This window comes from Lupinus angustifolius, chromosome LG04 (assembly GCF_001865875.1).
Source record: "Lupinus angustifolius cultivar Tanjil chromosome LG04, LupAngTanjil_v1.0, whole genome shotgun sequence".
NCBI lineage: Eukaryota > Viridiplantae > Streptophyta > Magnoliopsida > Fabales > Fabaceae > Lupinus > Lupinus angustifolius.
Genome location: NC_032012.1, coordinates 7,235,317 through 7,263,047, shown reverse-complemented (window position 1 = coordinate 7,263,047; position 27,731 = coordinate 7,235,317). Strand labels below are relative to the sequence as shown.

General features: G+C 34.5%; 2 protein-coding genes and 1 long non-coding RNA gene across 3 annotated transcripts in view; 1 reads left to right on the top strand and 2 right to left on the bottom strand.

The window, feature by feature from the left end:
* On the top strand, window positions 1,108-14,970 carry LOC109345401. Its single transcript, XR_002107411.1, has 3 exons — window positions 1,108-1,504; window positions 12,740-12,744; window positions 14,959-14,970. It is a non-coding gene; the product is annotated as an uncharacterized LOC109345401 (long non-coding RNA).
* Window positions 1,295-7,105, bottom strand: LOC109345400 (inositol phosphorylceramide glucuronosyltransferase 1). The gene is made up of 10 exons (XM_019584382.1): window positions 6,739-7,105; window positions 6,259-6,379; window positions 5,937-6,122; window positions 5,631-5,794; window positions 3,805-3,912; window positions 3,504-3,641; window positions 3,294-3,428; window positions 2,783-3,068; window positions 2,538-2,661; window positions 1,295-1,762 (listed from the first exon to the last, which is right to left on the bottom strand). Exons 1-10 carry the CDS (start codon window positions 6,970-6,972, stop codon window positions 1,621-1,623), a joined length of 1,638 nt encoding a protein of 545 aa, XP_019439927.1. The 5' UTR covers window positions 6,973-7,105; the 3' UTR covers window positions 1,295-1,620.
* The window catches only part of LOC109345399 (probable inactive ATP-dependent zinc metalloprotease FTSHI 5, chloroplastic), a 23,040-nt gene continuing 6,734 nt past the window's right edge, over window positions 11,426-27,731 (bottom strand). Inside the window, exons 8-19 of the mRNA XM_019584381.1 lie at window positions 27,364-27,537; window positions 26,403-26,524; window positions 26,085-26,286; window positions 24,754-24,882; window positions 16,316-16,498; window positions 15,984-16,103; window positions 14,583-14,768; window positions 14,371-14,445; window positions 13,737-13,796; window positions 13,557-13,664; window positions 12,909-12,989; window positions 11,426-11,747 (exon numbers count right to left, since the gene is read on the bottom strand). Coding sequence (XP_019439926.1) covers window positions 11,685-11,747; window positions 12,909-12,989; window positions 13,557-13,664; window positions 13,737-13,796; window positions 14,371-14,445; window positions 14,583-14,768; window positions 15,984-16,103; window positions 16,316-16,498; window positions 24,754-24,882; window positions 26,085-26,286; window positions 26,403-26,524; window positions 27,364-27,537 — 1,503 coding nt within the window. The 3' untranslated portion in view covers window positions 11,426-11,684. The remainder of the gene's footprint in view (window positions 11,748-12,908; window positions 12,990-13,556; window positions 13,665-13,736; window positions 13,797-14,370; window positions 14,446-14,582; window positions 14,769-15,983; window positions 16,104-16,315; window positions 16,499-24,753; window positions 24,883-26,084; window positions 26,287-26,402; window positions 26,525-27,363; window positions 27,538-27,731) is intronic.

The window sequence follows — 27,731 nt, the reverse complement described above, 5'->3', positions numbered from 1 at the left end:
ATCTCACTCAATTACAAGAAGTGATTTCAATTTTCATTTCTCTCTCTTTTTAAATTACATTTTAAGTTGAAATGTTGTAAATATATTGTATCTTTAACTATTAGGATTTTTTACAATATAAATCTATTCTCTTCTAATCAAGTTAATAATATCACTTGCCTCCCCTTATGCTACTGTGATATTTTAAGGAAAAAATCTATTTATTTTAGAGTATCATATGATAATGAATTTTCGGGATCTATTTAAAGTTTTAAAACCTTACATTATTTTTAGCCCATGTGTATATTATTCGTTGGTTATAGTGATTGTCATTGTAATACAAGTTGGTGATAAATACTAATTTAAAAGGTAGCGTCGACATGACAATGGGTACGTGACCGGTGGACGAAGGTGGAAGGTTGAGGTCATGACATTAAGGCTCTTTTGTCTTCTCAGTTCTCATGGCACTGGCTGTGCTGTGCTACTCTACTTTCTTTATATGTCAGAATAAAAAATAACATGTAATAAGGAAATAAAAAGAGATATATGTTACCATTTAAGTGGTGTAAACAAATAAAACTATAACGCTATTACGAAGCACAATTTAAAAGATTAGTTTGTATTACAAATAATTTGTAGAAGAATTATTACATAACTATATTTTCATTATCCTCTAACATGAAGTAGCAGCTATTATTCACTTGTTTTTTCATGAATTAGATTGCACAAAGTGGTGGAAACATATCTAGAGAAGATATTTATATTTTTCCTGAAAAAGCATATAGAACTTGCTATTAAAGTCTAAATCTTTAAATGCTCTAATTCTTAATTGATTTGTAAAGGATCAAATATTTGTTCCAATGAATATATCATTTATTATTCAATATTCATATTTATTAAGTAAATGCTTCTACTTTCTAGTCAAAAAAAGTTTGCAGTATCAAGAACTATTTTTTTATAGAAAAAGGTAGTTTTACTCTTTACTAGAAAAGGAAACCACTGATAACAATCTCAGAGCATTGAAGACTCAATTCATTTTGAAGATAAAGTCTACTACCCATGCCTAAAACAAAATCAAAAGCAAATCAATACATTAAGCTTTCATAAATTATCAATCTTAAAGATCTAACTGTTTGAAGAGAACCATTAAAACTTATGATGGTTGAAGCATGAACGTAAATATCAAAATCTTAAGCAAGAACAACATGGCTGGCAAAAAAAGAAGAAAAACAACATGAATAAGATGTTTTAATTTGAATGGACCAAGGCCATAATCATAACTTTACAATAGAAACCCCAAAAAAATACAATATGCTTGATGGACAAAATTTTAAATTATAGTTGCAACTAGAATGGTTGAATACAACTATAAAATAACCAGGCTAACATCTGAGATAAGCTACATAAATCAAATGTACTTTTTGGATTTTATCATAAACTAGATACCAATAGTTTCTCCAGCACTTTTCTTCCACCTAGTGTGATGCTCTGTTGTGAATCTTTGCATAGTCAATCCTATGCCCGGGTGAAAGATAAGGGTCGCATAACACAATTTATGTTAAGGATCAAGGATGTATGTTGTAATTGAACAAAAGAAAATACAATACCATGGGTTACACCATACCACATCCAAGAATTCAATCAACATAAGAAACATAAGCTCCTACTCTTTGCAATATCCCACTCTTCAAGGCCTCTCAGAAATGATCTAATAGCAAGATGTTCGGAGGCATATGTCATGAAAGATGCTAATATTATGCCCCCAACAACCATCAAACCTAACCTGTTAGGCATAAAAAAAAAAATGTAAGCGCAAACCAGAAGACGAAGATTTGGGAACGATGCTATCTTTTAATGAAAAAACTACTTAAAATGATATGACAGAAATAAGGGAAGATTATTAGTAGGTTCTATTAAATTTCTGTTGAATTTCATGCAGACTAGTGCTGGTATTCTATGCGATGTATATAAGAAACAGAAAAGCACCAAGCTACAATAGAAGACAGACAACGAAAAACTGTCTTGAGAAAAATATGTTGCTTTATCTGGTGATAAATCATCTATTTGGTAATTACTTTCTTCTTTCCTTCCTCTCCCTTAAAAAATTGCAAGAAAACAACAGCAAACAGAGCAATTGAAGCCAGAATTAAGAAAGACGGGAGTCAAAATAAGCAAAGAATGACTAATTAAATGGTCAAATGACCTTACAGTTAATGGTTTCTCCTCCCCTTTCTTAAAAAGGGTGAACCACACTCCAAGAGCCTACCTCAGGTGCACGGTGCACATGATTGTAAGCTACCACTCAAGAAATAACATAAGCTAACCTGAGATTGTTGGATTTTTAAATCTGAATTTCAACATTTAATAATTGACTGAAAGTCAATGACAACAAAAACACATCAGGAACAAAGAGCTGTTTTTCAAACCACAAAGATGGAAAGTGAACTTTCACCTAAATTAATTGAAAGTGTATAGCTAGAATATTAGAGCAATCATGATGACGACTGCATGGTGCAATAATACATATATTACTTACTAACAAACTGTAATAAAATTACCGTAGAAACAAAGCAGTAGCACCAAAAAGATAAGGCAAAGATGGAGCAGCAACGGCCAAGAAAGCCATCCCTAATCCATAGAACCATGTGGCAGCATCACAAGATGACATTGGGCGCTGGTGGCCTGTCAAAATACAAATGACATAAAATTATCCATGACAATAAAAGAACAAAATAAGCATACTGAGGAAACAAATAAATGAAAGATGAAACCGCCAAATAAGCTTTAGTCTAGGAGAACATACGTTTTCCTGAATCATCATCAGAGGATCCAGGATGAGCTAAGGACGAAGCTGCTCGATGTGCCATGATCTTTCCCCACTCAGAAATCAAATGGAGATAACCTCCAAATAATATGAAGAAGATTGTGAAGGTCCACTCGTACGTCAAAAACAAACCAGTCCATGGAGTAACTTGCCGAGGCACTATTAAGAGAGCAAGTCCAAGAGACACCAGGGCTACCATTAAACAGACAGAGACAGAAATGCCACCCAAATAAGTGGGAACCTTGTATTGAGCACCATTTGAGAGCTGCTTAACACCATAAAGAAAATTTTAGTGAGTTAGAAAAACATAAGCATAAACAGTATGAATATCCAACCACTGCTGTCAGATCCTCTCACGTGGGACCATTACGTGCACAATGTTGAGCTCAGGAATCTGTCAATTCTTCACAGGCAACAGTGACCATCTGTTTCGTCAAATGAATTGGTCATGCTAGGGCCTCCGTGAGAGGATCCAAATCCCAAAACTGACCTGATGAGAGGAATTGATTGTTGAAGTAGAAATGCTGGCATAGGCAAGTGGTCCACCTGATTTAATCCTATAATAAAGGTGTCTTATATGATCACATAGTGAGCTTCTACAAAAGGAACCAAAGTACCCTTGATTCTGCAGAAAATACAATATTATGAGACTTACGTGAATTCCTAATGCTGGGAGAATAATATTAATCCATGAGCTGACCTTTAGAAATGAACGATAGCAGCAGAAGAGTATAGCACAAAATGGTAGCAGTAAAAGAAACTTCAGAAGAAAATCATCATTAGGATTTTGCCCCCCTCCTGTTCCCGGAAGTGATTCTTCAAGCTGTTCCCTTACATTCTGCTCAGCATCAAGATAAGAACAAATAATATAGCACACTCTTGTCATAACCTTCAACTTGTCAACATGATTACTTAAGCAATATGGTTTTTTTTAAACAAATTAGGGGAAAACCAAAAAAAATGAGATGTTGATAAAATAGGATATTAAGTTGCAAAAATACCTGCCAGACATCAACGGGCTTCACAAGCCAAGATGTCCACCAGTCCCAAGGCTTAAGAGGACCAAGTGTATAATGAATCACACGGAGTTCCTTCTCATCTACCATCCACTGGATAAATTAGCATGAATGATTAGATAATTGAACAGATAGATGCAATATAAAGGAACACTCAGACACTTAAATGCATATATTTGGTATGATTGTGTGTATGAAATATGCTACTTAATATTTCAAACTTAACTTTGATTGATGCTAAACCACATGGCATGGTTGCAACACTTAGGCAGCTGATTACTTACAAGAACCTATGCTGCTCAAATCTTAATCAAATCATATTCATAAACCTCCCACGACTCTAAAAAACAGCAAGAACTACAGACCACACATGTCCCAGACCCAGCTTCTAGCAGGATGTAAAGCACAATGAACAAGTTAAGCTGGTGGCAGAATCTGAGGCTTTACCACAGCATCACCTTGACCTATATATATATGGTGAGATTAACAAGTGCTGATCCAACGTTCTAATTGCAATGTTGCCATTATTCAATGACTGTATAACTCCTCATTATTTTAATATAGACCACTGCAAAGCCATAACTACTGAGCAGCTGCTTCAGCACTTGTTATAATTTCTATCATGAGCTCCTAAACCAACCAGAGAAAATCCATCTCAAAACAAATCAAAAATCTTATGTTCATGTTAATGTTGTTAAGTGTTAAAATCTGTCGCACGTTTGTTGAGTATATGATAAGCAAAAAAACATTTATAACCCTATGAGCTAGCTATTAGCGTGGAGTTAGGCCTAATTATTAAGAAATAGTGTCAGTTTATCATGCCATTAAGCCACCGGAAGATGTCCAGTCTAGCAAATTTCCTGCTTCATATGTCCAAACTCGGGCATGAAGGAGTATGTTAAGTGTTTAAATCCCAAGCTGGTTGAGTATATGAGCAAGGAACTATTTATAATGACCGAGGCAACCATTCCCTTATGAGCTAGGTTTTGGGTAGGTTAGGCCTAAATGTTCTAAAATGGTATCAGTCTATCATTTTATTAGGCCATCCATAGATGTCCAATCTTGTAAACATCATGCTTCATATGTCCAATCTTGGTTGTGAAGGGGAGTGTTAAATTTTAAAGTTCCATGTTGCTTGAGTATATGAGCAAAGAACCGGTGATAAAAGTCTCTGACAACCCTCCCTCGATAACCTAGCTTCTGGGGTAGAGTTAGGTCCTATTATTCTTAAGTTCTATTAAGCCAACAGTCAGGCAATAACGCTTTGACCATTGAGGGAACTTTGGACTTCTATGGGTTTATCCAAAACAAAATCTATCTCTATTAGGGGAGTGAGTCCAGAACTAGAAGATAAGGTTTACAAGTGAACACTCTTGCCCCTTAGGGGGTTACAGGCCAACTTATTGGATTGGGGTCCGAAGGAAGATGAACAGGATCAAATACAATCAGAAGAGACTCTAACTTGCTAAACCCTCTATCGTGCAAGTTTTTGAGAAAAGGAAAATTCTAAGAGAAGTTATCCTGAGAATAAATTGACAAATACAGCCATTATGCAAAGATAGGCGAAATAGCCTTGGAAAAGATAGTATTTGTTAATCACATCACGAGTATTGGAACATTAATTCAACATCAATATACAAGTATGTAGGACTCTTCCAGACAAGTTAACTTTAATCAAAAAAGGCAAATGGATTTAACAAGCATCCATCTGAATGAAAAACTCAAATAAGGAGATGTATTTCTCATGAATTATTGTCCCAAGTTACTTAAAAGGAAAAAAAACCATCCACTTGTTACCTATATTCCAGTACCTTGTTAGCTAGCATGTAAAGACCAACATCTGCATTATAGAGGGTGGAAAGTCGCTCCATTTCAGGAACTGGTCTAGCATTCAACATCTCTGGGGTCATATTTGGCTCAAAAACATGTGCATTGGGAAATCCAGCATAATACGAATTGAGAAATCCCTGATCTCCTGCAAAAGGGGGAACATGAACAAAGACAATTGTTCAGACCTAAGAAATGCAAATCAACATCTGATACAACATGCTTCAAACAAGGAAATTTAAACAATTAAAATAATAGAATTTAGTATTAGTATACAAAAATGATTATACCTCCAGTGTAAGATGGAAGAGTCTTTACTTTGCTCATCATGTCATTAAAAAGAGCTTCAGAAGGCTCCAACACCATGACTCCCGAATTCAACCTCTCAGAATGCTTTAAATTAGCACAGAATTTTCCACATTTGAAAAGCTCTTCAACATTCTTAACCACAATAGTGTCGGCATCAAGATAAACAACTACAAATATATATATTCAAGATAGCCGATAAATAAATCCATTCAAAAGACAATGATCACCTACATGCAAAGTTTAGAGTGCCCTCCATAAATTCTATAACCAAACACAAACATCACAAAAACATAAATATTTTACCTTTCTTGTAGTCAGTCATGTTAAATATTTTCAGCTTTGTATACACACCCCAAAATCTCTTCGGACGCACTTGATTAGGATTTTCCAATAAACTAATCTTCTCAACTATCCACCCATCCGCCTACACACAAAATCAATAATACATACATCAACCTTACCCACCAAATAAAAACAGTTAAAATATAAACAACAATATTATGGATTTAATAGTAATGCACTATTACTCTAAAAGCTTACCCTATCAACCAATTATTCAATATCATCTTATATCTTATAATACAATAAAGTAAAACAATAATGACAGTGCATCCGAATTATACTACTCATACTTGCAAACCTAGGGATTAATCATAAAGTATAGAAATTCAATGTCAAACTTTCAATATACAGTTTCAATCTGAATAACCTGAGCATCAAATTTCACTCCTCGTTGGAAATTAATAACATGAACACAATTCAGAAACAAAGAGAAGAGTGTACCTGGAGAAGGTTATTGGCAAAATCAGAAACACCATCTGAGACCAAAACCACCATGTCCTTGTTGGATCCAGTGTCTCGAATCGATTTCCCAAGAACTCGAACGCCCAACAAAAATTCATCACCGTAAAGTAGAGTCACATAAGCCACGTCGGTTCTCTTAGATCCCAAAGAAGATTCGAATTGAATAGAAAGTGAGAAAACTAAAAGACATAAAAATGGAGTAAATGACTTCATTGTAACTCTTGATTCAGAAAGGTGAAGTTTTTTCTCGAGAAAATTTTGTGCTTTTTCTCGAGAAAATCACTTTTTTGGATAACTTTGGTGCAAGTTCAAAGGGTTGAAGAGATTCTCAAAAAAAATTAGTTTTCTCTGTTGTCTCTCATTTCTAAAGTGGAACCAGACCCTTCTATCTCATCCTCTGCGACGTCGTCTTAAGTGTAACTTTGTTTTCTTCTATTTTGCCTTTTCTATCTATTTCTGATTTTTTTTAAGTGAACACCTAAATTGATGAAATTTGATACAGTTAATCTGAAAGTATCCTTGAAATTTTTATGGGAATAAAATTTTCAAGGATGAAATTATCCATGAATAAAAAAAATTCGGAACTTTATTTTTTTCCTGAACCAGATTTCGTCATGTAAAATTTTAGATCAACTTTAGTTTTTACTGTTTTTTAAGAGACCCCTATCTAACATTATAATTTGTACTTTTAAAATATATTATATAATTTTTAGACAAATTTTTTATTTTATCCCTTATTCCAATGAGAGAGAAAATATATGTAATTAAAAAAATATTGTATAAATGATAGGTGAATAATGTTATATAAATTTTTAATATAAATATTACCCTATATTTTAATTGGTTTGGTGTGATTGTTAATACTTAATTCTTTGATATTGATGCATATTCCTTTAATTTATAAGGAGATATCATTTTCTCTCTTATATGCCCTCTCTCTATTATCTTAAGCTAGAAGCCTAGAATCTTACTTTAATGAGTTGAATGGAATATATAATGGGGTAAAGGAAACATTAACATTGAAGACTAACGGTGATAAGAATTTTCAACTTAAAAGACTAATTTGGCACAAGAATTAATAAATTAAGTGATCAAATAGAAAACCTAATTCATACCAGGGACAAAAATTATAAGTTTAATTTGCTTAATATATAATATATAGTAGTGAAATTTTTAGTATAAAATTCATTATATGTTGAATATTATTCTATCTATAAGTTTTTTATGATCAATAAAAGATAAAATTTGTGTAGTATAAATCAGACATGATATCGTAGAGAATATTATCTTTGTTGAACAAAAATATATTTTCTATATGCTTAATTAACAGATTTATGTTTTTTATACTACAAAAGATATTTCATCACCATGTGTCTATGTGATAATTCAATAATTATATGGTAACTATTATAATATATCTATATGATCTCTTGAATTAATAATACTACAAAATGAGGTTATAATAATGAAATCTCATAATTAATCATATCTATATTTTTTATAATGTTTATGCTTAGATCACATTAATGGTATCTATGTTTATGCATATTGATTACCTTATAATGTTCAATGCATTAAGCGTAAGTTCATGGTAAGAAATTTTTTGCATAGCTAATCATTTTGTAGATAAAGTAGTTTTTGTTTTTACTATAAAAAGAAAGCAACTAATGTCAAGAATACAACATTGAAATCTCAACATTCCTTTTAAAGGCAAAGTTTACATATCACAAGCTGAAAGCAAAGGGTACTATATGAACACACTTCGAGGTACCAAAATTTAGAAGTGATATTCTGAGCTAAACCAATAATTAAGAAATGTGTTTATCCTTTTAGACGAGGTGCCAAATTTCGAGTTCACCTCCATAAATTCATATTGTGAAATAAGGAAATGATAGATGTAGAGCAACTAAGCCTTCATCCTCATAGTTGAAAACATAGAGCAACTTCTTCTTTTTTTGGTGAATTCAATTCCGATAATGAGGAATCAACTACCATTCCTCTTCAGAAGGAGAATCTGTTGTTCCTAAGCTTGTTTATACCAATCACAATGAATAAAAAAATAGATAAAATTATAAATGTTTAATTTCATTTAACTGATGTGGCATATTGTGATTGAGTTATGATAGATTTTGTAATATGTTTGGGGATAACAGATCTTTGTCTTCCTCCTCCTAACACGAGCTTCCCATTTCAAGTTGCTTGAAGCCCTTCCCTTTTCATTGTTTATCATAGGTCCAATTATTAACCTTTGATTGGAAAAACAAGAATGTGTAACACATTAATACAATTTAGCTTCATGTTATACTTTCATAAATGTCGTTAAAACCATGAAGTGTAAGATGATATGAACACAAATATTCATTCATGATTGAATCTTAAAACCTACCCTAACACTAACTGCTTCAAAGATTCATCATTGGTGTGCTAAAACTAATTAAACACTCTGTCGTGAGGTAACTTATTAAATAAGCAAAGAATACCACATGGAGGGATTATTTTACCAATTTCCCCCTCTAAGGTGGTGCTATTAGTGCTTCAAAATCACAGAATATGTGAAGTTCTTAAGTGTAACTTGCCTAAATTCAAAAAAGCAAAAAAAGTGAGCATTAGGAGTTAGGACTATATAAATTAGTCACATGGGTTGACCTTATAAATTAGACACATTCTGTGCATGTTATGATGTCTAGCAGATTTCTAAGTACCCATGAATATCCAATAAACTAATTGTCCTTTTGTTCATAAGTTATCTATCAGTAATCAACTTACTATAAATTAATTTGACCTCAGAACTTCCTAAAGCTTCCCTCCCCTCCCTTTCCCTTCATGCTTTGTTCTTTGCAATGAAAATGCAACAAAATTAATGAACTAACACAAAAGAGAATAATGACCAAAATGCAGATCAATCTGCTGCACTTATACTCTTCCATTGGTCTCTCTTATTTTTGCTGAGGGAGCTCAAGCTGCAGCAGATGGTGAATTGTCAACTCTACTCTCAAACAAATCCAGCATCATTGATCCATTGTACTAACTGAAGGATTGGCAACAACCAAGCAATGTGACACAAGGAGGTTCACCACATTGTAACTAGACAAGAGTTTTGTGCAACTCTAAAGGTTTGGTAGAGAGTCTTGACCTCTCTAACATGAACCTTAATGGTCGAGTTTCAGACTGCATCGAATCACTTTCGAGTCTGTCTTATTTGTTCCAGGACTGTCCATAGCTCTCAGTGCTGGATCTTTCAAACACCCATATCTCTAGCAAAATCCCAGAAAGTATTGCTTCTTGTAAAAATTAGTCAACCTTCACCTTTGAAACAACCAATTGGTAGGTGAAATCCCAAAATCAATCACAAACATGCCCACCTTATCCATTATGGATCTGTCCAACAACTCACTTACTGGTAGCATACCAAAAAACTGGCAGCTCCCCAGCTTTGTAAATGCGGAACCTGTCGTATAACGAACTTGAGAGCCCAATACCATCAAGTGGGATCCTGATGACCGTGAGTCCTAATCATCTTATTGGCAATGCTGGTCTTTGTGGGGGAATTCTCCCTCTATGTTCTCAGAGTTTTACTGTGACAAGCCACCTACATAGGAGCTCACACATCAGACACATTATTATTGGTTTTGTCTGTCATTTCAGTGATTTTATCTCTTGGTGCAGCATGTTTTGGTGGCAGATGGATATACAAGAGATTGTACTTGTATAACAATTGCATCCATGATTGATTCAAACAGACAAATGAAGATTGGCCCTGTAGGCTAGTAGCATTCCAAAGGATGAATTTGACTAGTAGTGACATTCTAAATTGCATAAAGGAATCAAATGTCACTGACATGGGTGTCACTGGTATTGTTTACAAAGCCGAAATCAATAGACCTCGTATAACAGTAGCAGTGAAGAAACTATGGAGGTCAGCAACAGCCAACAGACATAGAAAATGCCAATTAAGTCCTGAGAGAGGAGTGACTAGTACTCCAAATCGCACTTCTATGTACTACAAAGCTTCATAAATAAAGACCCCACCATAGCTGGTTTGTGCAAACATGATGAAGAAGAGATGCTACTAGTACTCCAAATCGCACTTCTATGTACTGCAAAGCTTCCTAAGGAAAGACCATCTATGAGAGACGTCATCACAATGCTTGGTGTGGCTAAACCAAGAAGAAAAAGTGTGTGCTATAATCTAGATCAAGACAGCAGCATAGAAAAGCCAGTATATACCACCTCCCAATAGTAAACCTTCTGTAGCAACAAGTTCATAGATTGAATATTTTGATATTTTTTTAATTATTTCTGCTTGTGAATTGTGAATTCCTGTCTTATGCCTTGTTTACCTAGTAAAAATATTAACCAATAGAAAATACATGTATTTTGACAAGTATTGGTTACTTATTTTCTGTTTCAAAGTAACATGAAAAAAACTTCATTACAAAGATTAAGCTGCAACTCAATTTCGGATTGAATAAAATTTCCTGAATACCAAAAAATTTAATTGGAGAATCATCTAATTTTTTTTTTTGTTTTTATACATGTTTTCAGACAGAATATAATCTTTCATATATGTTCAAGCTAATTCAAACAATACAGAAGAAACTGCAATAACATATAGTTCCTCAGATATGCTTGTGTATTAAAGCTAATAAATGTTAATCAAGCTGCATTGTGGAATAAAATGTCATATAACATTAGAATATACAGGATATATTACATTGCTCTCATCAAGATGTAGGCTGGGAAATAAGTGTTATATCTTCTCATCCCAATAAACACACCCATGATAATAGTATAGCATGTTGAATCCTGAACTATTCATTCTGGTCCATGTCCAAGTACTAATGAACCGAGTGACCAAACAAAAATGTTAAAATGGACATGATTCTCACCTCAAACTATACTACAAGCAAGAGTACCCTATTGATCTAGGATGCTAGTAGAGCACTTCCTGATGCATTACCACTTTCAAGGAATTTGCTGGATGTTGGCTGCATAACAGTAAGCAAAAACAGTGAGACTGATACATGCATAAATGTAATGGGCGATTAGAACTTAATATACAAATTCTACATCTAACATCGTTCTTTACAACCAATATGCCTCCAGCATGTGTGTATTCACAAACATTTTTATACTTCATGGGTATTTTAGTAAATTAAAGTTACTTTGTTGAGATTATTAAGATAAATAAAAGATTTTGTTGATAATTAGAAGACTCTATATATGATTAGGATTAGAGTGTAATATCTATGCACTGACATTGTAAATATTTATACACAATTAATATATCATTCACCCTTCATTTGGATTACTTTTTTTAAAAAGTCAATCATGATTAAAAATGAATGGTGGATGATACAGTGACAGTGTCAAAAACTCTTACAATTTTCATGTATACATCCTTTTCTCTTAGGATTAAATATATGATTATCATATCATGTATGTAATTAGGATTAATTATATGATTATCATATATTTATCTTTCTGATTTTATTTCATATATGGATTCTTATACTATAAATAAAAAAAGGTTGAGTGCATACAAATTACTCAAGTAATTCAAATACACAATTGTCCCTTTCAAGAACTTTAAAACAAATATAAACAAGAAATTTAATGCTAAATTCTTTCTCTCTCTATCTCTCCAAATATCCATCCATCACTCCTGGAACAGGACATATTCCAACAAGAAAACAACCATGCAATGGCAGAGGCAACAGAGGAAGTGGTGCAGAGATGGAGGTTGTGGGTGTTTCAGGTGTTAGTGGTGACTGGATTGTTATGAGTGGGTTTAAAGTTGATAGTAGAAAACTAGAAATTGTGGATCTGTAAGTGAAGATATTGCAGGCCGAGCAATATTTGAGTGAATGACAAGTGCAAAACTGTTCACTTTTGTGGTGGAAAGAGAAAATGGTTGTTAAATTTATTTAATATTCTGAAAACTCTGGATCTTCAGATTATTCTGCCAATCCTTCCCAAGTGCATGTTTTTATCTTAATGCCTTTACCTTATATCACTTTTTGTAACAGGAAGCCAATATTAATTTTTCCGAGCTTTTGATATATAATTTATTTCGTAAGCATATACAGCAATAACTTAATTTAGCCACAAACACTCCCCACTTACATCTAGAGATAATAATTACATACCTCACTGGCTTGAACCTCACAAAGAGAAAACGGTTCTCCCTCTCTGATTATGCCATTATCTTTAGCTATTCTTTCCAAATCCTGCAAGAAAGTAGATAATATTATGAACAGACATGTAACTTTCATAATAACTACTATAAAACAACAGATTGCAAAAGGGAAATGTGGAGGAAACAGCAGGCGGATGTATACTTCAGTTGACAAACAACAAATGATCTCACTGCATTGGCTCTTCAATACCATATTGAGAATTTGGTAAGATATATCGCTACTTTATTATTTCAAGTAAACATCATGAATACTAAATTAACTTCTACAAACAAGAGATATAATGAAATTTAAAGAATAACTATACAAATGAGATCAACAAGAATATCTCTTATAATACTGGGGTTGGTTAATAATCCCACCAAAATATAAACAAATTGGATTTGCCATACATAAAATCAAACTTAAAGTATTGTATCATATTTGCAGGCCCCATAAAAAATATATCACCAAAAACAATGTAAGATCAAGAAATTAGGCTTTTGGATTGATAACTTTTCCTGAATTCGTAAATTAAGACCACCATATTAAGGGGTCAGAATGGATAACAAGTATAAAATAATTATAAAGACATCACCTCTGACACTAATAATCATTTACCTTTCCCGTCAAAATTTCAAACTCCAGTAATTCCTCTACGATCTTTTCCAGTACCAATCGATTTTTCCGTAGCATTTCTCTTGCTTTGAGATATGCCAAGTCAAACATCTAAAAATTTCACAAGATTACATTAGATGCATTTCCATAAAAGTAGTTAAATTTGTAGTAACATATGGCTACCTTTTCAACTTTAGCTGCCATCTCATACTCATGATCATCCCCCATGCTTAATGCTGTAGTCTGTGTCAGCAAAATCCATAAGAAATGTATTGAATTTATACAATATATCATGTATAGATGTTGGTTAGTTTAAGACCCAATAGGTCTCAAGGCCAATACCTCCTTGTCCATATATATTCACAATGTACTCATGAACTATTAAGATGAATATGATAAACACATACATTCTCTAAGATTTACAATAAACTAACAATACAAAACCAATCACAATAAACATTATGCCTTTCTTATGCAATTGCCACAGAAATCTTCCTTCAATTCATTGATCATAACTTCAAAATAAATAGGAGTTGTGTTTATAAGAAAGCAGTACTCTCCAGTCTCCAATGGTCCAATCTACTAAAGAAAAAGACAAACAAGCAAGCCACTACAACTGATCAAAGAAGAATGGTCAACACCAGTATTATGAAAACTAGACTGCTCACCAAACCAGAAGAGGGGATATGGTTCAAGGATCAATAGTTATAATAATTTGATCTAAATCTTAAATGCCATGCAATCTAGACACAAGAAGAAAAAACCATCAATTCATCAAACTCAAAACAGTTGAAATGCATGTAAGAAAGGTGTATACCGCACTGCTACGGTAATAAATTGCAGGACTGTCATCAGGTCCCCACCCATACTGAATGACCATTCGTGTAGCTATCTGTTGTACATAAACAAAATCAGATTTCGTATGCTCAAAACAATATTTTGATAAGCAATATTCGTTTTCAAAGAAATTATAACTTATAAGATGGAAAACAATGAGATATTTTAGCTGCGCCTAAGTAGGATATCAACCTCTTGCGCTTGTTGTATCTCAGATGAAGACAGTAAATTTTCTTCTCCAAAAGGAAGTAGCATTTGGGATGCAACATATGATCCAAAACAAAATACAATTTTCTTTTCAAGATATGATCTTGATTCCATATTCCCATTAACAGAACCTTCATTTCTTGCTTTCGTAATTTTTGTACATCCAATTCCCTACATAAAAATGATTGTGACTACATCATTATTCATGTAAATATAATAAGTCAGTTATAAATTATGATTTCCTCTATCAGACTAGAGTACAAAACTGTAATTACCATGATTACCAAGCTAGTTTTGAGAACACGGGCTACCAAGAGAATGTGATAAGCCAGTTATAATTTCCTCAATAGGCCTCAGATAGAGTCAATCAAAAATCAGGTTATTGCAATCTTAATTGAAATTTAAAACTTAAAAAGTGATTGGCCACATCTAGCTAGGAACACATGGAAAGCTAGACTGCGAAAGCAAACACATGAGGCGGGAGGCAGGGATACTGTATTTTACAGAAACACAAATAAGCAATGCTAAAGAAGCATAAAAGAACCGAGAATAATGAAAGAATGTAATCTATTGGAATCTTTAAAGGTATGAGAAATATTCTCTGTTAATAATTAATAGTATAACAACATTTGTTTTACTGAAGGTCAATGTGTTCCTATAATACAAATTTTTGCTAGAAGTGTAATTGAGGAAATCTATAGAAGGAAGATATATGCATGCACTATCTTGAGGATCAGTTAGGCTCCTTTTGTGTGTATTTATAAAATCTATTACGTGTATTACAAGTACCAGTATTTGAACATTGTTAACCACTTGTTTGGTTCAATGCATCTGAAGTAGAAATATTTGTAACAATTCCTAATGCTTTTTCGGAAGAAAACAAAAGAGAAAAGCACAAATCCAGTGATTTTTTTCATTGCTAAAAACTTGGAACAAAACTTCAGTAGGAAACCATTTTAGTTCTGTCAAAAACTCCCACAGTTCATCTTATAGTATGCACAAAGTATCAAATACAGTCTGGCATTGAGATGAGACACACATAAATACAAGAGAACATGGATACTTAGAAGTGAAGGCAAAAGCCATTGCATATATTGTTCATTAAGGAAGTACAGCAATATTACAAGGTTTTGTAAGTTGTAACTGCTGATTTTACATACATAAGTTTAAGTGAATTAATATTTAACCCCAACACCAATATCTTTTATATAACAACAAAACACCAAATAAAACTCCTGCTTATAGGATAGACAACAGTAAACATTAAAAAGAAGCACAAGATATATATATCATAGAATGCTGTTGCATGTCATGTTCAGCTATGAAGCAGAGCAATATTGTGTAGTTATAGTTATATAAAAATGACCTGGAATGAGTATGACTGACCTGCCAGGATAGAGGTTCAAGCCATAAATTATCAACAACATCAAAATTTGGTAATAGAAGAGCAATAACGCCACGACCAGCTGCCCAGACAGCATGCGGAAACTTGGTTTCCCTCGTCCACTGAACAACAAAGAAACTCCATCTAATTATATTTTTACAGCAATAGAACTAAATAAAATTTCAAGCTTCTAAAATAGAGAAAACTAGACTGCTACTATATTCTAATTCAAAAGTGGAAGAAGAAACTCAATGCCAGGAGTGATATGTAGCAGTATATAATAGAAGCTATGCTTGTCAACATAATAAGTATTATGCAGATGATAGTTTCTTACAGCAAGTGGTGGGCTCAAAAGCTCTATCCCATTGCTAATCTGGCCATATGGTTCCATCAAATCAACAACATTCTCGATATCTTCTTTTGTTAATGTTAGTCCCAGATGATTCACCAACGCTTTGGTTAACTTTTTCCCAACTTTGGTCTTCCGCAACCATTTGGGGATCATGGAACTGAAAGTCTAGACAAAGGCAATATAATATAGTTCATTTCCTAAACGACGAAGTATATGAAACAAAAATATATAGAACATGGTTGTAAAAGAAACAGATCTATAACAGTCTCAAGATAACAGTCGAGAAATAACATCTATGTAGTAATTCTTGATAAAAACAAAAGAAAAAATATAATATCAAACACCCATACTAATAACAGAAACTCTAAATGCCAAATGAAAAATATTAGTCAAGAACTTGTTGCTATAAGCAAACGTAAGACTCATTTGACATCACTTTGTTATTGTGCCTGTTTTTTATGGGGGTCTCTATGGTATACTGGTATACATGCAGAGGGATTGGATGGGGTAGGGCTGTAAGGGGGTCTCTTTTATTTATTTAAGGCAGCTCAAGAGACATCGTTGATATCATACGATTTAGATATGGAAGAAGAAAAATGAATGATCAAAAGGCATAATACTAACTTCTATTTATACTAATACTAGACTCCTAATTAAAATTATAAATTGTATTGATGATATTATTAATGATGATGTGATGATATTGTGACACAAAAAACATAATACTAACTTCTATTTATACTAATACTTGATATACGGTACTCTTCGGTACGGGTACGGATACGCAGTCCGCAATACGCTACTTGTCAAATTTTGGGTTCGCTAGGGATATATTTAACACATATACTAGTTAATTTCATGTAATTTTTTATTTTATTTTATTTACCTATTAGTTATATGTTAATTATAATTTTTTTATTAAAATTAAGTTATATAAATAATTTCATATATTAACCAACTATATTTACATTATTATTATAATTAGTTTAAATTTGTAAGAAAAGAAGGTGAAGACCAATCTAGAATATGAGAGAGAGAGAGATTAATGAGAGTAAAATGAGTAACCATATTATTTCAATCTAATTTACAATAAGGAGCAGAGTCCTTTATATAGAGATTATACAAGGCATGTGGTTCTAACAACCTACTAACAAAATCTAACTAAAGTCTAACTGACTCGGTCACTTAAGTGATGTAAGCACAGTAACTAGTGCACTACTAACTAATGCACTTCTAATATGTCCCCCTGAATCCAAGACTCCTCAGATGATGACGCACGCTTTGATTAATCTGTTGAGTTGCAATCTTGAATTCGTAGCTGATTTCTAAGAGTAATATATTGAGTATTAGGTAGTGGCTTTCTGAGTATATCAGCAGTCTAAAATTCTGAGGGAATGTGCTTGACAATTAGAGTTTTGTTTTGTATTTTGTACCTGACAAAATATAAATCCAATTCAATATGCTTGGTGCGGTTGTGCAGAACTGGATTGTGAGACATTGCTACTGTGCTTAAGTTGTCACAGAAAATAGTGGGTGTTTGATGAAAGACTTGTAGTTCTTTGAGCAGAGACTCAACCCACATGATTTCTTGAGAAGTCAAGGCTAAGTTTCTATATTCAGCTTTAGTGCTTGACCTTGAAATAATATGTTGTTTCTTTGACCACCAAGTAATGACATTAGGACCCAAGTCGAGGCAAACATCAGAAATTGATTTTCTATCATCAATATTTGATGCCCAATCAGCATCACAGAAAGCTACAATTGATAGAGCAGAGAGATTTCCAGCAGGTTTGACAGTTAACCCCATGGTCTGAGTCCCTTGAAGATACCTAATGATTCTTTTCATTGTTGTCCAGTGTGAATTTAAAGGTTTGTCTAGGAATTGACATACCTTGTTCACACAGTAGGTGATATCTAGTCTGATGACAATTGCATATTGAAGAGCACCAACAATAGACCTATAGAAAGTGGGATCTTCAAAGAAATCTGATCCATGTTTGGTAAGTTTGCAATTGCTAGCAATTGGTGTAGGAAGAGACTTAGATGAAGAAAGATTAGCTCTTTCAAGTAGGACTTTGATGTACTTGGTTTGAGATAGGAATAGGGAGTCATTCTTTTTGTGTTTGACTTCAATGCCAAGAAAGTAATCAAGAGAACCTAGTTGTTTGAGAGCAAAAGTAGAACTCAGATCCTTGATAAGTTGTTGAACATGTGAGAAAGAAGACCTAGTGACAATTATGTCATCAACATATACCAAAACATATAGTTTATAGGTCTTAGATGTGTGAATGAAGAGAGAATTGTCACACTTGCTGATTTTAAATCCAAACTTGAGTAAAGATCCTTTTAGTCTTTCAAACCATTGCCTTGGAGCTTGCTTTAGTCCATAAATTGCCTTGTGAAGCTTGCAAACTAGAGACTTATCCTTGTTTTGAAACCCCAATGGTTGAGTCATGTAAACTTCTTCATCAAGAATACCATTTAGAAAGGCATTATTGATATCAAGTTGCTCAATCATCCATTGATGAGAAACAGCAAGAGTAAGCAGAACCCAAATTGTGACTGGCTTAACTACTGGAGAAAAGGGTTTCATTGTAATCCACTCCTTGTTTCTGATGAAATCCTTTTGCCACCAACCTAGCTTTGTATTTGTTGACTGTTCCATCAGGGTTTTCTTTAACTCTAAAAACCCATTTGCACACAATAGTTTTCTTATTAGGTGGTAGAGTCATTAGAGACCATGTTCCCAATTTCATGAGTACATCATATTCTACTTGCATTGCTTGTTGTCGTACAGGAAAGGCTAATGCAGCCTTAGCACTCACAAGTTCACATTGCACAAGGTGGACTCTGGGATATATAGTTTTGATTCCCTGATTTTGATCTTGTCTACATGGGATGACAGGTAACTGGAACAGAGCCAGTAGTCAGAGGTAAATGATTGGCATAAATAGAATCAAAACTAATAGGTTGAAGAGTAGGACTAGAAGGTAGGGAGGAAGACTGAGAATTTTGAGATGAGACTGAAACAGGTGCTAAGACATTATTAGTAGGAACTGGATGAGAGGTGTTTGTGAAAATTGAGGTCTCTGTAGGTGGAGGATACTCAGTAGGAGCAGTGAATATAGGAGACATATGACAATCAGTGGGAGATGAAATGAAAACATTTTGATCAGTGTTGGATTTACCTTTTCTTTTAAGAGCAAATGGAAAGACATATATCATTAAAGATAACATCTTTTGAAATATAAATATTTCCATCATATGACATACACTTATACCCTTTGTGATTAGAAGTGTATCCAAGAAAGATACACTTTGAGCTTCTAGGAGAAAGCTTGTGCTTATTGTAGGGCCTAAGAAGAGGGAAACAAGCACATCCAAAAACTTTGAATAGGTTATAGTCTGGTGCTTGACCAAAGAGAAGTTCATGAGGAGATTTATTGTTAAGAGTAAATGAAGGAAGTCTATTGATTAGAAAAACAGTTGTTGTAAAGGCATGATCTCATAGAGTTAAGGGAAGATGAGAGTGAGCAAGTAAAGTTAGCCATGTTTCTACAATATGCTTATGCTTTCTTTTTACAGTGCCTTGTTGGTGGTATGTATGAAGGCAAGAAATCCTATGCACAATTCCATGACTTCAAAGAAACTTAGTAAATGGTCTAAATTCTCCTCCATAGTCACTTTGCACGGCTTTAACAGTGAGTTTAAACTGTGTGTGGACATAGCTCAAGAAATACTGAAACAAAGAAAGTGTTTCAGATTTATGTTTAAGCAGAAAAATCCATGTGTGCCTTGTATGGGCATCCATAATAGAGAGATAATATCTTAATCCTGTTTCAGAATGAACGAGTGCAGGACCCCGTAGGTCAACATAGACTAAATCAAAGGATGATTTGTAAACAGTAGAGGAAATTGCAGAATGAAGTCTATGAGATTTACCAATACAACATGATGAACAAAAATCAAACACGGTTTTATTATTGTGTGAGATTTTACAATTTGCTAGAACATATTTAACAACTGATTCCTGGGGATGACTCAACCTAAGATGCCAAAGGGCAAACATTGAAGTATGTGAGTTAGGCTCAATACACATAGTAGAACTAGATTTATTACATGGTGATGAGTTAAGCTCATTGCAAACACCAAAACTAGACCTATGATGACTAGAAGAATTCCAAGTTGTAGAAGCTACGGCACAGGAAGACACAAAGGTGGGAAGAACACCTTGAAAAGCATAGAGTCCTTCCTTGGTGAGAAATCCTTTGAGTAATATTTCATTAGAACCATGTGATTTCACATAGCAAACATTAGGATGGAACTCAAAGTAACAACAATTATCATTTGCAAATTGTGAAACACTTAAGAGGTTCTTGGTAATAGAGGGAACAAGAAGAAGATTAGTCAATTTGAAATCACAATGTGAGTTAGAGACAGAGGAGAAATAAGAATTACCAACAGACTGTATAGGGATACTCGTTCCATTACCCATGTAGATTTGATCATGAGAGAACATCTCAGTTGGTTCATGCACCCAAATCTGGATCAGCAATCAAGTGATTGGTGGCCCCAGAGTCAGGATACCATGTTACTTTCTTGGTGTCCATCGCATAATGAGGGAATGTGTTCCTTGCGGAATGATTTGGGCCAGGCCTAAGAAGGGAGGTGTCATGCATCGGATAAAATGAGGGCCCATGATTGTAAGATTGAGAAGGTCCTGAGTAGAAATCTTTGTTAAAGTCGGGAAGAAAATGGGTTGGATAATGTGAATAAGGAGAGTATGTGGCACATGATAGGAAAGAGGAGAGTAGGTGGCACCAAAATTCGGTGGAGCATAGTAGCAAGAGTTGACTTCACGACCAGAACTATTGCAATATACACAACAATGGGGAGAATCATCCAAAACCTCTTCCTCCTCTATTCCTACCACCACGACGATTGCCACTTCTTCCCCGATAGCCATTAAAACCTCCATAACCACCAATGAAACCTAGATTTTGTGATTCAGATCGCGGCGCAAAATAAGGCGATGGAGTTTGCGACAAAGGCATATTCTGTTGTGAGAATGAATTAATCGGTTTTGAAGAAGGTGGTGAAGTGGAGTGAACAGCAACATTAGCTGAGAGAGCATCTGATAGAGCTTTACCTTTATTCTTCTCAAGATGAGACTCGAAGGTAAGCATAAATGATTCAAGATTATGAACAGAAGGAAAATCCAATTGACTTTCTACAGAAGTGATAACTGGCTGGTATTCCTCATTAAGGCCATCAAGAATGTAATCAATATGTTCCGCAGTTGAAATCGGCGTACCTATGTAGATTAGAGCATCCACAAGTCCCTTGATTGTTGTGAAATATTCAGAAATTGAACTCGAACCCTGTGAAATTGAACGAAGTTGAGAACGTAATTATCGGCTTCGTGCTTTCGTTTGAGAATTGCAATAGGAATCAAGTTCCTCCCAGAGTTGCCATGAGTGTCTACATCCAACCACACGTGGTTGAAGTGCTTTAGAGAGAGAGTTTAGAATCCACGAAAACACAGTTTGATCCAATTCTTCCCATCGAAGATATGCTGGATTGACATCTGTCATCCTCCGAGAGAAATCGATGAGGAATTTTTGTGCCTAAGACGAATTTGTTTGCTCTGTTGGAAGTTAGGGTTGCGAGCATGAAATGGCGCACACCAGATAGTTCTTCTCTGTCAGTTTTACGGAAGGAAGAGGAAGAACAAGAGGAGAAGAAACCGCTTGAAGCGGCGAAGCAGCGGAGGGAGAAAGCGGTGGTGAAGAATGGAAGGTTCCAGTGTTGGTTTGTGTGGCAGCCATAGCATGATACCATGTAAGAAAAGAAAGTGAAGACGAATCTAGAATATGAGAGAGAGAGAGAGAGAGAAATTAATGAGAGTAAAATGAGTAATTGTATTATTTCAATCTAATTTACAATAAGGAGCAGAGTCCTTTATATAGAGACGATACAAGGCATGTGGTTCTAACAACCTACTAACAAACTCTAACTAAAGTCTAACTGACTCAATTACTTAAGTGATGTAAACACAGTAACTAGTGCACTATTAACTAATGCACTTCTAATAAAATTCAATTTTTAAATTAAAATAAAATGAGAATATAAATTCTTAATGTCAGAACTTGTCCAACTTACAAAAATAAGCTTTAAGTGATTCAACCTACAAAAAAAACTAAATGGGCCAACCCACAAAATAAGCCTAAATAGGTCAACCCTAAACTTAACTAGTTTTGTTTAGGTTTTTATCTTCCCTCAACTTTTGCGGTTGTAACCCCTTCCTCTCCAACTCTCTTTCTCTCTTATGTATCTCTTTTGTTTGCTTTTGGTGTATTTGCCTTCTCTTGCCATGAAACCAACCGAAGATGCACTTACCTTTGGAGTTTGGAGGATTGAGCAGTCATGGTTGGGTCCTCAAAAAGATGTGAACCAAGTTACCAAATAATGCGAATCGGGTCGCAAACGCACCGCGAATTGGTACGGGCGAATAGGTACGAGGTTCGTGAGGGTGACAAGCGAATTATGTTACTATGTACTAGACTCCTAATTAAATAAGAAAAGAAATCATAAAAGATACAATAAAATAATCGCAATCCTAAAAAATCTAAGATAAATCATAATATGGTAAATTCTCTCTATATTTAAGTATCATCTATATATTCTTTATAACATAATTTCAGATATTATAAGATACTTTAATATACTTTAATACGCCTTCTCAATTTAAAGCTTACTAAGCTTGTTACAAATAATCTCTTTAAAAAGGAAAATAACCAAAATAATTACATGAGCTCCACCAAACATGGCTTGAAGGTATTTTAAACGTTAGTGAAATCTGCAAAGAAAATGACACAATGATAGCTATGATGAGGGTAGTCTAAGGTATTTGGAACAAATGCTCTAAACCATTAACAATGGTAGTTAGTCCATGATAAATCTGAACCATACAAGATTTGAACCACTTCAATTGTTTTAAATCCAACACACTTCAAGGTGGAGCATATACATCATATGCATCCAACTTGTCACATATGGAGAAGAGAGAAAACCAATGACGCTTGTGACAGAGATGACAACTGCATATCCAAGAAGAACAATGCAAATTGAAGCTTTAACATAATCATGCACCAGCAAGAACAAACCCATAATAGGAAGAGAAAACCAATGTGAGAAAGAGGGAGTTTAGAAGAACGATAAAACAATAGTGGAAAGGACAAGCTTTAAAAATGAGATGACGACAACGATTAAGAACAAACGAGAGAAAATGTGACAAATCATAAAATCAACCATCAAAAAGATCACAAGCCTAAGCTTCCCTCGAAGCGAATATCATGACTATGATACCATATTGAAATGATAAGGTTTAGATATGTCAGGAGAAAAATGATGAAGAAAATAATTAATTATATTGGTAATATTGTAAATGGTGATTTGACATCGTGATACAGAAGGGATAATATTAACCTTTATTTATACTAATACTAGACTCCTTAAATAAGAAAACAAATAATAAAAGAATAATCTCAATCCTAAGAGATACTCTAAACAGTCTTAAGATATAATCATTGTAGTATGAGATATTCTCTCTATATCTAAGTATCATCTATACATTCTTTATAATATAATTTAAAATATTCTAAAATACTTTAATATATTCTAATACACATATACCAAGTTAGTCCTTTTCCATTTGGAGCGGTGTGGTAGGGGTGGCAATTGGACTCAAACTCCAACCCAATGGATAAGAGCAAAAACCACACACAATGGGTAGAGGATTTACCCATTAATGACAATGGGGTTGGGTAACTACCCATCAAAATATGTTGGTATGGGTGGGGATATGCATACTATACTACCCATACCCATAAACTCATATAAAAGGTAGCCCAGTGTATATGACTCCCACTTATTAGAGTCTAAGGGTAGATGTATACAGCTTTTCCCCGCAAGAGGAGAGGTTGTATCCAGGACTCAGAAACTAATGTATGTACAAAAACCTATTTTGGTTTGAGTTCAGATACTCCAATACAATAAAAGTGTTTGTCTTCCAAGCTTAAGGTGAAATTTAACCATACAAATCTTATAGTGGTAAGCAAGTCATGCTCCCGGGAGAGAGAACAAAACTTCACAACCTGGAGAAGGCAATTGATGGGAGGGGATACTTGTCGTCACAACGCACAAAGGGTTGGACAATTAGTCTAATAGCAATGCCAATACTATAGAGCTAACCTAGTCAAAGACCAAAAAAACAGTCATCCTAATTTTGTTAGGGAGTGGAGCGTTCTACAGAAAGGAGCACATAGCCTCCTTTAGGTGAACCCAAACCCAAACAAAACAAATTAACTTTTTCAGTTTTAAGTTATTATATAAAAAAACAATACTAAGCAAATTCTTACAGCAAAGAAACCACAGTAGCTCATCAATTCATCTGTGTCAAGGACTTTGCTCCGGAAGGCACTTCCTTCTAAAGCCACAGGAACAAGTTTTAATTCAATAGGTCGTAAAAGAGACGTCTTCTCAGCTACCTGAAAATGAACAGTCATTTGAATCCAAAGGTAGGGGAAAATTGGTCAAAACCAAGTGCTAAGACTAGTAAAACCATTAAGGGCATCATATCATGATTGTATATTGTTGGACTAATTTCTTTTCTCTCAAGTTATGCTATTACAATACTTAAAAGTTATAAGCAAGAAGTCAGAGAAATTCTTCTGTTCCACAACTGTAATTCTCATTATCCCCCATTCTCATGATTGTTCATTTGCTTCCAACTCTTCAATGTGTTCACACGCTCAAGTTCAATATTGTCATACTATAAGATCCCCCCACCCCCTCCTTCTGACTGTGTTTTCACTTCCTTGAAAATAAACCTTGATCCTCTACTTTTTCTATTCTTCAACTCTGTTAGTAAAGTCTTATTTATAGAAAGAGGGAACAAAAAGATTCAAGGGCAGCATTAAACACATAAAAATCTAGGTATCAAAATCCATATTATGAGCAAGAGCTCACTTTTTTTATTAAAAGAAGACAAAAATATGTAAATAACCGATTAAAAGAACTTAGGATTCATGTGGTATGTTTTTTGTAAGTCCTATTTTCAGTTTCTAACTCGCTCCCTTAATCATCAAAGATTCCTAGTTGACAAACCTAACCAGAAGTTCAAAGCCCCTTCTAAAGTCAAGTCCTGTGACACTTAAACAGCATTAATACAAATTACTTACGGCAGATTCCTATTGCACTTTTTGTTCAGAAATAGCAGACGACCTATTTTAGTGGTCTAAGGTGGCTACTTTCTTATTTGTAAAACATTTTGGGTTTCTTGGTGGCCACTGGATGTATCCCTCTACTTTGGAGCGATTTCATCATATAGGTTTTTAATAAAAAACAAGGAGGCTAAAATCTTTTGGTAGTGTACCATTATGCAGCTCTTGGGTGTTTTCTTTTTCTGGTACATTGGTGTATCTAGTTGGAGCAAAAAATTCTCTCATTTTCCATTTAACCTTAACCGTGTAACGGCATAGGATTTTATTTTTTGGTGCAACACTCGCGGATATTTCGACAGAATCGCCATTTCAAATATGCAGAGACTGGGCACTCTTGCTGCATTCAAGTTTTTTCTAGTTCAAATATGGCTCTGTTTTCAAGATATCTCATCATTCCTACTAGTTATACACTCCCTGTTCCCAGTTATAAAATTACTTTTCTAATAAAAAGAGAATTTCAGATAAACCTTTTTCCAGTCTACATAATCAATAAGCTGATCATCCATGGTTTTCTTTGCTGACATGTACAGTATGTTTTCCCTCTCCAGTTGAGTCGGACTTTGAAGGTGAAATATTCTATCCATACGACCTGGCCTCTGCAAGGCCTCATCGATTGCCTTGAGATTTCTTGTAGTAGCCATCAAAACAACCCCATCTAGTTTCTCAAATCTGAAAAGTATAACAACAATCAAAATGGGGGAAACTGCACAGTGCTCAGCATTTACTGGCGGCATGAGTATATTTTCTTTCTCAGTCAGCCAAAAGAACCCAGAAATATAAGTTACCCATCAAGTTCCACTAGCAGTTGATTAATGAAAGCTTCGTGATCTTGATTTTTGGTATGGACATATGTACCACGTACCCCAGCAAACAGGTCAAAATCCTCAACAAATATTATCACAGGAGCCTACAAATAGCTGCAAACAAGTCAATAAAAGAGGAGATAGAAATTATACAACTCAAAGATTAACAAACTACTACTATTAGCTTACTATAAAGCTTGCAAAAATAGAAACCAAAATTTTAAAACAATCAAGACATCAAACTGGTGAGGACTGGTTCACAATCCAAACAGTTTGACCAATGGTCCAACCTAGGTGAAAAGGAAAAATAGATTAAAAGTAGAAAAACATTACCATATAAGGAAAAGGAATTTCGATAGGAGCAGAGAGAGAAATGGAAGTGTATTATTTCTGTAACAGAACTCAAGGAGAGAACCAACAAGGTGTTGGTCTAGTGGTGTAAGGTTCTGTTAGATCCTCAAGATGACCGAAAGGTCAAGAGTTAGATTTCTAGGACTGACACTTGTTGGGAGGGACAGCCACGCACCCCGAAAGGGATTAGTTCCTTACCCAAAAAGGGGAGGGGATACCCTTGGTAGTACCCCAAAAAAAGAACTCAAGGAGAGAGAATCTCCTTCCAAGATTGGTCCCTTACAAATGAGCACAAACTCTGTCCAGCTAACCATATCCATGAATGGCTTCTTTCTGCACAGTTTCCTCTATTTAACTATCAACCCTAACTATCTAGCTGACAGTGTAAGTTGCGTAACTAACTCAACCAACACTGGTTAACTAGTCTAACAGAAGTTTATATTATTAGACATTTAGAACAATTTTTTTGCTTGTCAACTATATATTTACTACTGCCTAATGACCTATTTTACTCAAATAGTTGTAGAAGGTCTAAATAGTGAAAGTGAAGCAAAAGAGAAAATAAATATCAAGGTGGTTAAAAGAGGATAACCAAATCTCTTGCTGTCTGAAACAATTCACGAACATTGGATGCACTTTGTCCAACCCATAGCCCACCTTCCAATTGTTGGGCCTCAATGTTAACAACAGGCACCCTAGCTTCTGCGGCTATAGCCAATGCTAGAGATGTCTTACCAGTACCCCTCTCACCTACAATAAGAACTCCCTGCAATATGAAAAACGGTTCCCAGGAGCTTATCTTAGCAGTTGATATAGGAATTTTCAAGCAAAGTAGTGCACGAAACAGTTGTTATATGAAAATTGGCCATGCAAAACTTCGGAAAGTCAACTGCTAGTTAGATTGTTATGAGATGAATGGGCTAGCAAAACTTTAGCAAGCCATTTAATTAGATGGGGGGG

Coding starts and splice junctions, on each gene's coding strand:
- LOC109345400 (XM_019584382.1), bottom strand. CDS start 6,972: ATGAAGTCATTTACTCCATTTTTATGTCTTTTAGTTTTCTCACTTTCT. Junction 6,123..6,258: donor CATGACTGACTACAAGAAAG/GTAAAATATTTA, acceptor ATATATTTGTAG/TTGTTTATCTTGATGCCGAC. Junction 2,662..2,782: donor TGATGATGATTCAGGAAAAC/GTATGTTCTCCT, acceptor GTATTTTGACAG/GCCACCAGCGCCCAATGTCA.